At 49.0% G+C, this 13,388-nt stretch overlaps 1 protein-coding gene across 1 annotated transcript in view; it reads right to left on the bottom strand.

The window, feature by feature from the left end:
* Vav2 (vav guanine nucleotide exchange factor 2) overlaps positions 1–13,388 on the bottom strand; it is a 163,879-nt gene that overhangs the window by 37,385 nt on the left and 113,106 nt on the right. Inside the window, exon 5 of the mRNA XM_051184960.1 lies at positions 2,457–2,559. Coding sequence (XP_051040917.1) covers positions 2,457–2,559 — 103 coding nt within the window. The remainder of the gene's footprint in view (positions 1–2,456; positions 2,560–13,388) is intronic.

Genomic DNA, 13,388 nt, shown 5'->3' on the forward strand with positions numbered 1-13,388 from the left:
ATAGTCAGGTCACAGGCCCTTCCCATCATCTGTGGCTGAGGGAACTGAGGCACTTGGATAGGAGAGGAAACTTCTAGACTTCTGGGTATCACTCCTGACTCAGAACCTCGAGTCCTCACCAGACTGACATGAAGGCCTCAGGAGATGGACCTACCACAGAGGTGAGTTGTGCTCACGGCACTTATGTGAGTGGGTCAGCCCTGTCCAGCAGCTGGTATTGACCAACCCCTTGAAGATCCACAGCTGATCCATTCTGGTTTCCTAACACCGAATGCCCCACAGGCCAGACTTCCTGAGAAGTCACCTGCCTCCGGACAGAAGACCCCCAAGATAACAGCTCATTAGTGGGTCACCTGGGAACATACCTCTAGCTACAGCAGGGAGGACAGGGCCTGATTGAGAGATGGCCTGCACAGGGTAGAATGAAGCATAGGTTTGGCCCCAGCCAGGCTGTGGTGGGCTTTATAGCTACTTTCTTTGGGCTCTCTCGGGCTCAGAGAACCTGGTCTGCCCCAAAAGACTTTGAAGACATAATACTCAACAGGTACCTGGCCAGGTATACTCTTGTTAGTTCTAAGAGGCCACAGTACTCTCCAGCACTGTGCAAAACAGCAGCCTGATGAGCTCCTTCACTGAGGCTGCATGGGATGGGGTGGGGATGAGATCCATGGGACAGATCTTGATTCAAGACCCCGTGCAACCCAGTGTGCCTGACAGTGTCTCACTAAGAACACGGCCCGGAGCTTTCTCTATGACCTCTGCTACCTTTCCAACAGAGCTGGTAGGAGTCTACCTGGCCTTGTCTTACCTGCAACTTACCTGCATGTATCTGATCTGAATGCATGGAGGAGCAAACAAGATTGAACCAGTCAGCAGTGTCCACTGTCCTCAAGCCACACTTGGGAAATCAGGGACACCACTGACAGCCCACCCCACTGTTAGCCCCAGCAACCACATCACGGCCCTTCCCGAAGCCTGCTGAGGAAGGGTCAGGACACAACATAAGGACGAGAGCGAGCATCCTGGCTGGTCCTCCCATGTCTGGGCTCTGATAGCAGCACCTTCATTTACCTTACTTTATAGAAGGCACATTCCAATTGCCTCCCACATAAGACAGTTTGGTTCAGCTTGGTCCAGACATGATGAGAGGGGGAAACCCAGTGTTTATCTCAGGGGGCCCTCACAGCAATAATCTACATCCCCTCTGTGGATGGACCAGACAACTAAAAAAGATTCAGCACTAGCCCTACACATTAGAACATCCCCTGTCCTTCAGAACATGGACTAGCCGGTCTCTGCCCTAAAGTTCTTCAGGACCAGGGACAGTGACAGACTCCTAGCAGAGCTGCAGGAGTCTCAAGACAGAGCCTGACAGCCTGCCTGGGCATGGGGGTACTTCAAATATGCCCCAGGCTACTGTGCCTGGATGCTGACATTTACCCCCAGGGCACCCATCTTGGCAGGGATTTTGAAGTGATGAGGCCTTAATAAACCTGGTGATGTTTCCTAGGCCATGTCAGGCCAGCTCGGGAGAAGCGCCAATCAGGCTGTCTGCAAGGCTGGAGAGCAGAGCCTCTCTCTCCACCTGTTCTGGAGCAGAAGCCTGAACAGGATGGGGAAGGAGACTGATTATTAGATTCTCAGGGACAAATGTGCATCGTGTTCTTAAGGGTGGCATGAGATACTGCAATGCCCAAGCACAGCCTTCCATCTCTCCCCACAAGCTGAGAGCACAGCAGGATGCCACCAGCCTGGAAAAGGCTCTCAAGGCTCTTCAGGATTCTTCTCTGACACCCACTGGAGGCCCCCACACAGACAGGAGACAGAGATACTGGCTTTCATAAATGTCCCACTTCTTCAGAAACACAAATGCGTCAAAAGCCTCCACAACTGACAAACGGCATGGTGCCCACCTTTGGGGAGTTCAGGAGTTTAAGGGAGCTGTGGCCTGCTCCTCCAAGGCCCCCTCTCTACACCCCTCCAGGATGGACGCCCCCCCCCCACTCCACCTTCCACTCAGCAGCTGTTGGCAATAAGCCGGAGCTGGCACAAAACATCGTCCGCAAGATCATTAGCCAAGGCTGCATGGAAATAAATACCCTTCAACATAAAAGGCATGCAGCTGGCCGACAGAGCCCGCACCGCTCTCCTCATTCTCCGCACAAAGAGGTACAATGATGTGTGCTCAGTCACACTGTGTTAGACCAAGCACAGAGTTACTATTTAAGGCTGTCTGGATAGGAAGAACTAAGAATCTTCCACGGAAGATTTTATAGCCACCCTGCTAGAGGGGCTCAACGGTCATAGATGGCATCTAGGACACCTCAGGGTCCTGACAGGGCTGCAGGGACATTGCAGGGGAGCCCACGGAGGATGGAGAAGGAGCTGGCTCTGTACCCAGGCAGCTCCCCATGGGAGGCTCGGTTTCCTGTATTAAGGGCGGGGTGAGGACTCACCATGGGCTGCTGCACCTCCACCTTGATGATGTCTTCATAGATGTCGTCCCCTTCATCTTCACACGGGACACAGTCATAGATGTCTTCACCCAGGTCATGCTCACTGCATAGGGAGAGGTGGGTGAGCAAGGGAGAAAGGTAGAAAGGTCCAGCCACCTGGACTGAGGGGCTGAAAAGCATTTCCATGCACCTGGCAAGGTCCCCCACCTCGGCTCAGACCCCCCACCTCGGCTCCCATCTACAAAGTGAAGAGTTTAAATGGAGCTGGGCAGAGGCTGGAAATGGGGATCTGCCTGTCTTCAAAGGTTCTTTCTTCCCCAGCGACGCCCCAACATCAGCCGGAAGCCCTGGTGTCAGACACCTTCCGCCACTGGGATCCTCTCTGGCTGTTCAGCAGAAATGCCCAGCCCCTACCTGAGAGCAGAGCAGAATTCCCATCTTAGCCTGTGCCCGGGATCCCCAAGTGCTCTGAGAAGCTAGCCCATCCTTGTGGGCCCGTCATTAAGATCAAGGGTACAGGACCAACATACGGCTTCCACACATTCTGGACACTAAGTAGAATGGAGGAATGGAGAGAGACAAAGAATACACGGTACATTTCTCAAGCTAGAACCCATGAAAGCAAAGATCAACTTAAAACTCAGGGAAGTTTTGATTCTGCTCACACCTCCTTGGCTTCCTCCATGCTACCCATGACAACTATATAACTCTAACTGTCAACTTGATGCATGCCTAGGATCACTGTGGTCTTTTCACAATAGCTGCAACAGGCTTATCTGAATCTTTGGTCCCTAGTTGGTAGATGTGGCCTTCCTGGAGGAGGTGTGTCACTGGGGATGGACTTTGTGTTTCAAAGGCCCATGTCAAACCCAGGAACCCTTCTAGTCTCTCTTTCCCTCTCTCTGCCGTCAACTTGTGGATAAGATGTAAACTCTCAGCTACTGGTTCAGCACCACAATGGCTGGCCTGCCTGATGCCATGCTCCCCGCTATGATAGTCATGGACTCACCCTCTGAAACTGTAAGCAAGTCCCCGGTTAAATGCTTTCTTTTATAAGTTGCATTGATATCTCTTCACAATAACTGAAAAATAGCTACAACAATCGCCAGGAGAAAAAGCTCTGAGCTTGTCTGAGGGAATCTATAGAGTGGGTTGACTGAAGTGGGAAGACCCTCCTTGAATGTGGGAAGCATTATTCCATGGGGAGAAAGCAAGCACTAGTAGACAGACAGACAGACACAGACAGACAGACAGACAGACAGACAGACACACACACACACACAGTTTCCTGACTGTGGGTGCAATGTTTACATCTTAAACCACAGCAGGGGTCCTGTACTGAATAAAAAGGAGAAAGCAAATTGAGCACTAGCAGACAGACAGACACAGACACAGACACAGACATCGACACACACACACACACACACACACACACACACACACACACACACACACACACACAGAGTTTCCTGACTGTGGGTGCAATGTTTACATCTTAAACCACAGGAGGAAGCAGAGAATGCACTGAAAATGGCTTTCATGTTTAATGGCTTTGAGAGTTTAATGAAATGTCTTTAAACTCCCAAAGCCTGCTTCTGGTGACATATTCCCTCCACCAGCAGGGTCACACCTCCCAAACACTGCCAACAATCAGGAACCAAGTACTTAAATGCCTAAGACAATGGGGGGCATCTGCCATTTTAACCACCACAGTTACCTCCTGCAAGAGTGCTCTGTGACCTCTGCCCTGTGCCTAGGAGTTCCCAGGCACACCTAGAGCTAGTGCAGCCTCCAGACCACCTTTCCATCTGTCTTGTCATCTGTCTTGGTATGACATCTGCCCCACACTTTAGCAATCTCATCCTTCACTCTGAACCCTTCGCACCCATGTTGCTGGTCTCCTCAAGCAGTCTGCCTGCCATCTCATGCCCACTGCCACTGTACCCTCCAGACTCCTAGGCCCTGGGGTTCAGTGGTGCAGATGGCAGTCCTGAGCTGAATAGCAGTGAGATCCCCCAGGCTGAGGGCAAAGGTTTGGGAGGGCTGGTGCTTTGTGTATCCCACCTTCTGCCCCAACCCACAAGTGTTGATCAGAGGACAAGACTAACAGAGGCCAAGTCACACTACAACAATTACACAGAGAACTGCCCACCCACCCTTGAGCCTTCTGAATACTCACACCTGCATCAAATTTTTTAATGTTGTTTGGTTTCTTTCAAGACAGTCTCAACTCTGTAGCTCAAGCTGGCTTAGAGCTCACCATGGAGCCCAGGCTAGCCTCACACTCATGACTATCCTCCTGTCTTACTAGCCTGCTGAATGCTGCATGGACAGGGACGTGTGCCACAGTGTGTGGTCAGATCACTTTGTGGACTCCATTCTCTCTTTACACCTTTTTTTTGGACTTCAGAGATCTAACTGAAGTGACAGGCTTGCGTGCAAGCATAAACCCTGTGAGTCATCTCACTAATCCATCAACTTAAGTTTTCAAAAGGCACTTGTTCTTTGGGGGCCCATAAAATCCTTAGAGGTGGCCACTTTGCACATTAAATAATATATATACCGGTGCTTGCATGCAAACAGAAACATGAACACACACACACTGGCCTCTGTCCCAACTTTCCTGGCTCTTCTGCCTGCCTTTAGCAAGCATCCTCAATGTTGTACAGACATTGAGGTGACACAGCCTCTTGCCAAGCAGAGTTCACACCCAGAGTGCAGGCTCACCTCAGAATGTCCTATGGTCTTTCCTGCTGACCCATCAGAGGGCCCAACTCTAGGCAGGTCTGTCTGTCTCTTGGAAACTGTTACTGGAGACAACAGAAATCCCCTGTCTCTCTGGACTCTATGCCAAATTTTGGTCCTGCCACTGTACCCTCCAGACTCCTAGACCAGGTGAGGGCTTCAGAGTCCTTTCTGGCAGACATTAACTAGCCAGATTTCTGTCATGCAACAAGCAAGGCTGGAGACGGAGCTGCTGTCTAGAATTTCGACCACGCGGAACTGAGGGAAACAGATGCTCCAGGTTTTGGGAGCCCACTGCTCCTGGCGGATGAGACACCTCTCTGCCTAGAGATAGACACCCGCTTCGCTCCAATGGGCTGGGGAAAAGATGGACAGGGCGTTTGTAGAAACATATTCTACAAGGCAATAAAAGGAGTCAAATGGGTAAAAATTGAGTCTGAATAGGGTATTGCAGGTTGGCAAGCAGCCAGCATTGAAGCCCCAACTTGTTCTCACCCTACCTTGTGAGGATATTCAAGACAATTCCAGGATCAGCCAGCTGGGTTCTTCCTAAAAAAAAAGACCTGTGCACCAACCCTATATCAGGCTGATTTGAGGTGTGACTCTTAGCTCTCTCTCCTAAGGGCCTGGTCCTAACTCTCACATGAAGGTCATGGAGGGGTCCTGGCTTTACTGTGACCTCTAGAGCCATGCTGTAGTGAAACATCACTCGTGTCCCACATACTCTGTGGTACTCAGCTCTGAGTCCTTGGACAGTTGAGTGCACAAAGGAACAAATGCATATGCTAAACCTGGGCAGGAGGGGTCAGCCCCATCGTTGCCCAGCAAGTCAGTGAAAGATTTGCAAAGAGGTCCCAGCATTTCCTAGTCAGATGAGGCTTGAATGGCACCATCAAGTTCCCCAGGAGCTTCTGGGTTCTAGTAAAGATGGTTGGCTCCTCATTAGATAAACACTCAGCACCCTTACCCCCAGCTAACTCCATACCAGCTACACACACCTGCATCTACTGGCCCTATGAACAATGCCAGTTGGTGGGTTTTCGGTGTCTGTGGTATAGTTTATAAACTAGAAATGCACCATTCTGACAAAGGGACTGTCCAACATCCAACCCAAGCCATTCCATCTTATCACCTCTCTACTTCCCCACCTTCAACCTGCCTCCTGGCTGATCCTCAATTGACCACCTTCCCCGCTGCGAAGTCAGCTCTTCCCTTTGGCATCTGGCTTCTTGTCTTCTGCATCTCATCTCTGAGCCCAGGAGGATCCAATCTCCTTTTCTATGGACACTGGGACACTTAAAAGTATAACCATGAAATGGATCCTTAGGACTTCCTAGCCAGGCAGCCTAGCTTCCTTGGTGAACTCCAGGCCAGTGAGAAAAGCTGTCTCAGAATATAAGAAGGGGAGCTGAAGAGATTAACAGCACATACTGCTCTTGCAGAGAACCAGCCTTTGTTCCCAGTACCTACATCAAGTGGCTCACAACTTCCTGTAACTCTACCTCCAGGGGACCCAATGCTTTCTTCTGAACTCTATGGTAAGCTGTTCTCACACATGCATATACCACCACCTGACACATACTTAAACATAATATAAATAGGAGGCTGGAGAGAAGGCTCACTGGTTAAGAGTACTAAGTGCTTTTGCAGAGAACCTGGGTTCAGTTCCCAGCATCTACATGGTCTCTCACAACCACCTATAACTCTAGGCCTTCTTCTGGCCTCCACAGGCTCTGCATACATGTGGTACATATACATATATGCAGGCAAAACATGCATACAAATAAAAGCTCACACAACTCACACAAGAACAGCAGGTGCTCTTAACCTCTGAGCTATCTCTCCAGCTCCCTGCTAAGCATTCATTCCTAACTGAACAAAGTCTAGTTTCTCAGGTTTTTCTCCTATACTTTCCCAGTTCTATGCATGGTCCTATATAAGAAATCCTATTATCTTACCTAAGAAACCTTTGCTTTCTTCTAAGCCACAGAGGACTACCTGATGGGAGATGTCATTCTGTATATACTGGTTAATAAATAAAGCACTGTTGGCCAATAGGAAAGGAAGATAGGAGGGACTAGGAGACAAGGAGGAAGAGGAAGTAGTAAGGAGGAGTCAGGATGGAGAGCCTGGAGAGAACAGAACCGCCATTCCTCCGCTCTCGGTAAGACCACGTGGAAATACATAGAAATGGGTTAATAATTAAGACAGAGCTAGCCGATTAGAAACTAGCACCTGGCCAATAGCATTGTATCAAATACAGAGTCTCTGTGCATTATTTGGGGCTGGCGGCGTGGTGGCAGGACAAGACCAGGCAGCGGGCGGAGAAACCGTCCGCCTTACAACTATACGCCAGCATCTTCTAAGACCTATTCAGCCTCAGTGCCTCTGTTCAGGTGTCTGATCCATCTGAATTGGTTCTGTGTATAACATCCCCACAGGAAGACCCACATGTTCCAAGGTGATCTGCCCAAGACATTTTCTTTCTATTTGGCTACTTAAACATTACAGACAAAACTCATCTGACCACATAACTCTTGGTGGCTCCATCCTACACAGGTGATGGGAGATGTCATTCTGTAAATATGTTTCTCATACTGGTTAATGAATAAAGCACTGTTGGCCAATAGGAAAGCAAGATAGGCGGGACTAGGAGACAAGGAGGAGAGAGGAAGTACTAAGGAGGAGTCAGCATGGAGAGACTGGGGAGACCAGACACAGGCCCCATTCCCCAGTAAGATGAAAGCATATGGAAATGCATAGATTAACGGAAATGGGTTAATACTTAAGACAGAGCTAGCCGATAACAAACTAGTACCTGGCCAATAGCATTATATCTAATACAGAGTCTCAGTGTGTTAATTGGGGCTGGCACGGCAGCAGGACAAGACCAGCGGCGGGAGGAAAAACCCTACTCCTTACAGGCAGGTGCAAACACTGCTATTTCACTCTATCTACAGAAAGTTTTGTGATGATGTTTAAAAAGTCCTCCAGCTTTCTTCTTTTACACACAAAACGACCTGTTGGGTAAAGGTACTTGCCACCAGGCCTGACAACCAAGTTTGGTTCTTTGGGCTCCGCATGATGGAAGGAAAGAACTAATCCCACACACCATCCTCTGAAACTCCACCACAAGCCACAACTCCTAATTTTGTCAATTGAATGCTGGACGCTATGACTGATGAATGTATCGAGATCCTGGATACTGCACTTCTGACATAGTGTTTATTCTAAGAGTGAACCTAGCCAGACTCCAACAGGAGAACCTCTTGTAGAGAGCAGAGCTGACACGGCCACTGGATTCAGCTTCCAGCTGTCATCGGTTTTGCTGGAACTCTTGGGTCCCTTACTGTACAGATGGGATGCAGGGTCAGTTGAGGATAAGGGTAGCTTCTGGGTCTTCTGCTCACTGAAACCCCTGCCTCCCAACATTTAATGGTTTTTCCTAGCCCAAAGTTTTAAACTTTTCCATGTCCCACCCACAAAACATTTCTAAAGGCCTGAAAACCATGTGGTCAGGTCCAGTGTTCTGTCCTTCTGTCAGTCTGGATCTTTTATTTATTTATTTATTATTTTATTTTTGGTTTTTCGAGACAGGGTTTCTCTGTGTACTTTTGGAGACTATCCTGAACTCTCACTCTGTAAACTAGGCTGGCCTCGAACTCACAGAGATCCTCTTGCCTCTGCTTCTCGAGTGCTGGGGTTAAAGGCATATGCCACACAGCTGGGCCAGTCTGGATCTTGACTGTCTTTCAGAAGCATAAATGTTCCGCTCTAAGCCTGTGGAGCATTACCTGCCGGTAGGTGGTGGGTCCTACTGGAAAGAGTTAGGTCCCTGGGGGTGGGCCCATGAATGAACTTTTAAGACCCAGACCTCCCCCTCTCTTTTTACTTCTCAACTGTTGTTGAAAACACACCCTGATGTCAGTGCTACTATGGACTAAAACAACTGGACTTGGAGACTACGTACAGAAGCCATGAACTACTATAAACCTGTCTTCTTTTTCAATTGCCTGTTAGACATTGTTATAGTACTGAGAGCTGACAGACATCTGTGAAGCAGCCTTCTAGAACCCCATCCACTCAAGACAGATTTTATGAGGAGAAGCCCTACACTTTCCTCAGCTCTAGGCGGCTGTTCAGTGCCTCTGGTTCATTTTTACGAACCCCACCCCCAAGTTTTGTCATTGCTGGCTGCAGAAATGTTAGCCTGACCCTATATTCTGTCACAGCGTCACAGTCGAGAGCCAAACCTCCTCAGATATTTAGTAACTCCCATCCATACCAGCATAAATGGAGGTTCAGGGGGTACCGTTATGTGTGACAATACAATGATTGGAGCCTCCTTCAGCAGTGAGAAAGGCCTCTGAGGGGTTCATCAGGTAGGGAGTGGAGACTCAGCTTTGCCCTGATCTGGTCACTGAACAAACAAGGTCACATTCACTATTCATACATGACTAAGACACTGGGAATACCCCAGCAGATATCCCAACATCACATGGTAATGAGTTACTGGGAACACCCCCAGCAGATACCCCAACATCTCATGGTACTGAGATCCTGGAAACACCCCTAGGGTGGTCACGCAACACATGTTCACTACTTCCTTCTGCTCTGTCTTCCCCAAAATCAATGGCAACCAGAGCATCCATCCTGGCAGGACTATGTTTCACACACCACTTCCCACTGTCTCTCCTGAGGTCAAACACAGTCAGCCAGAAGCAGAAGAAGGGGGACAAAGCTGTTCTGGTGCCTTAACCTAAGGCAGCAGAGTCTCAAACTTGCAAACCCTACAACCCCTCTACTGTGCAAAGCTTCCTGCCCAGAAGCAAGCCATCTGATTCCTGTCTGTATCCTGGGACGACCTTCCTGTCCAAGTCCTCCACACAGAGCCAGAAGGGTGTCCCTGAGCAGACTACCCATACTGATAACATCTGCACTTACACGATGCAGCCTCTGCCCATTATTTAATTACTTCAGGTCAATGAACAGCTTCATGCATGTTACTAGCAATTATAAAAATGGAGAACTGAAGTTTCACACGTGTGCTTCAAAGTACTGGGGAGGAAAGAATGAAGAGAATAGCCAAGAGGCAGTTATTTTTTATTCTTCTTCTTCTTCTTAATGAAAATAAAATTATAAAAGTAAATTCAAACATGATAAATAGCCATAAGATAACTCAGCGATCAAGATAAACAAGTATCAATCAGCTCCTTCTGGGATGACCCATATTTCTCCTAAGACCAATTCTGCACCCAAAAACGTGTTGATCCTTGGGACACAGATGGCTTCAAGGGGGAAGCATGACAGAGGGATAATGCTTAGATGAGAAGGTGGTTACTTTGGTGTTAGTGGGTGAGGTGTCAAGCTAAGGCTGTATGATAGCTCAGTTAGCTATGTGTAAAATCAACTAAAATCTAAGTTGCTAGGCACTCCTGTAAGGATTGTTTTGAGCTATCTTGAACCTAGGCCATGCCCTCAGGTGGCAACCCACATAAGTACATGGAAGGAAGAACTTTTGTTTTGCTTTATTTTTACCTGCTTGCCCTCACTCTCGTTTCAGGTTCATCTATCCTGTTGCTGCAACAGTACTAAACCCAACTCCTTCAGGATTCCAGTGCAAACTGAAAACGAGCAGCTGTCCAGGAATCCTCCAGGACCCCAGCGCCAGACTGCAACTGTGGAGGTGTCAAACACTAGGGACTGCACACACAACTACTGGACTCTTCGACTTTCCATCATGAGTCAGCCATTGTTAGACTACCCAGATGGACCACAGCCCGTAAAACGGTCTACTAAAATCCCTTTTGATACATATCTTCATCCTATCAGTTCTGTTCCTTTAGAGAACCCTGGCTGACACAGGTTTCCTTCTTGCCACAAGGCATATAGTGACAGGTGCTTCTGATCTCAAGTCTGGGGAGGTAGAGCAAGGTAATATCTGCCTTGCTGGCCAGCCAACCTGACCTAATGGGAGAACTCAAGACCACTGAGAGAAACTTAAAAAAAAAAAAAAGGATGGTGCCCAAGAAATGGCCACTGGGATTAATGTCCACAGTGCTCATTAAGAATTCACTCACAGAGACTGGGACTTCCAGGACAGAACCCATGGGCTTTCACATGATAAGCAAATGCCTTAGGACAACAGACTAAACAACAATGAACACAAAAGTTAAACCATGAGGCCCAGGAACTTGGGGCTGAACTGGCTTCCCAGGGTTGCAGGAATCACCCTTCCTGGTCCAGCTGCCACCAGAAAGCACAAGGGCATATGTGTGGGGAGGGACCACCCCACACAGTGGCAGGAGTATGACAATTAGACACAGCTGTCCACATGGAGTGAAGGCACAGTTGCCCCTTACCTGCCCTAGCCTCCTCCTGTCTCACCCTTTCCCTCCTGCAGTTTCTGAAGCCAGATGCACTGACAGCTGCTATATCCCAACAATGACTCCACTTACAATGGCCCGAACTCTTCCAGCCGAGTCCAAAGTGTCCCCCTCCCACTTCCTGCCCCAACCCTTCAGGCCACAGCCTCCCTAGCCCACATGGTGGCTGATCCTGCTACCCTGGTTTTCAAAAAGGCAGCTGCTAAGAGGCCCAGTTCCCTCACCCTGCAAAACGAGGGGGAAATGAGCAAATGCCCTCTGCCTCAGGCACTGGGTGTTTACAGGGGACATAAACATCGTGCTGACAGGCTTGGCACACACTGTGAGCTCAGCCCCAGGCATGAGGCTGGCAGGCAACCCTGTGACAAGCCACCATGAACTTGTTACTAGGAAACCAAAGGGGATTTTTTTTTTTTCTTTTGACCTCGGCCCACACCAGACTATGTATGGTTCATCTCAGGGCACAGGCAGCAGAAAGTGACTGCTGTGTACTGGACTGTTTGTTGGTGGGGACATAAGACAGACAAGGACCCTAGACACCTTTAATCACTCTCTGTTGGAAGAATCACTCTGCCTACAGGTAGAGGCCTGGCTAGACCCACCTGACTACAAGCCCACTGGGGCTCTACCCCCACCCCCCCCCACACACACATACACACGCGCACACACACACACACTCACAGGGGGGGGAGGTGTGCGTGCAATTGCCTCTTTTTCTGGAAATTCTTTCTAAGCAGCAGCAGAGCCTAGAAACATCGACAAATAAAAGAATAAATAGATAAGCAAGCAAACAGAAGGTACTGGGTCACAAGGGCTGGTCCCACAGGGACATCCTAGGCCCCAGGCAGATGGTCCAGGGTTTCAGTTCCTCCTTGTCACATGGTGTAGACTATGTGCCCACCCCCAGCAAGGCACTTCCCCTCCTGAAGCTGTAATTTTCAACTACAAAATGGAGGACGGAGCCCCTACCTATGTTGTCAAGACTGAAATGGCATGTGAGCCTGCAGGGTCAGTGCAGGGACACACATGGTTCTTTCACATGAAGGCTGCAACATACTGAGCATCCATCACCCCCTGTGTCCGGTCCCCACCCCTCTCTAGGTGGAGATGAGTGCCAGGGCACATGTGTGAAGACCAGAGGACAACCTGAAGGGATCAGTTCTCTCCTCCTACCTGGAAGGTCCTGGGAATTAAACAGGTTGTCAGGCTAGGCTGCAAGCACCTTTACCTGCTGAGCCATCTTGCTGGTCCTGGCCTGGCTCTTCCTTCTGACACTCTGTTGGGCTCAGGTCACATGACCTGCCTGCCCTGCTCCTTACAAAGGACCAGTAGGGAGCACTCTCTATCAGGAGAGTGATGTGGAAAAACAATGAAAACTCAGTTCAAGGTCACCCAGCACTCTGGACAAACATTAGAAGGCATGCTTTTGGTATGGCAGGGCTCTGGATGGCTTCTTGGAGTTGACATCAGGGCTGGGTTTTGTAGAATGAATAGGAGTTTGGCAGTCAGTATGAAAGATGCTGAATGCATCCATCACTGGACTTCTACAGTAGAACTGTAAGCGGCCTGCTTACTCATTTTGCAATGTCTCTGTTATGTGCTTCAGAATGTCATGTCTGTGTTAAGGAAGGCCAAGTCTTTCTATCTCAGGGTTTCTAAAAGACATTGTTGGACTTGAAAGGCCCTTTTAGACAGGACAAAGCTCTCTGTTGCCTGCAGAAAAATGAAAGCATATTCACACATGGCTTTAAAATTCCCTTTTTTTGCTAGCTTGGCCCTGTGAGTCTTGTGCCCTGTCTAC

Source organism: Phodopus roborovskii, unplaced genomic scaffold, assembly GCF_943737965.1.
Source record: "Phodopus roborovskii unplaced genomic scaffold, PHOROB, whole genome shotgun sequence".
Classification (NCBI taxonomy): domain Eukaryota; kingdom Metazoa; phylum Chordata; class Mammalia; order Rodentia; family Cricetidae; genus Phodopus; species Phodopus roborovskii.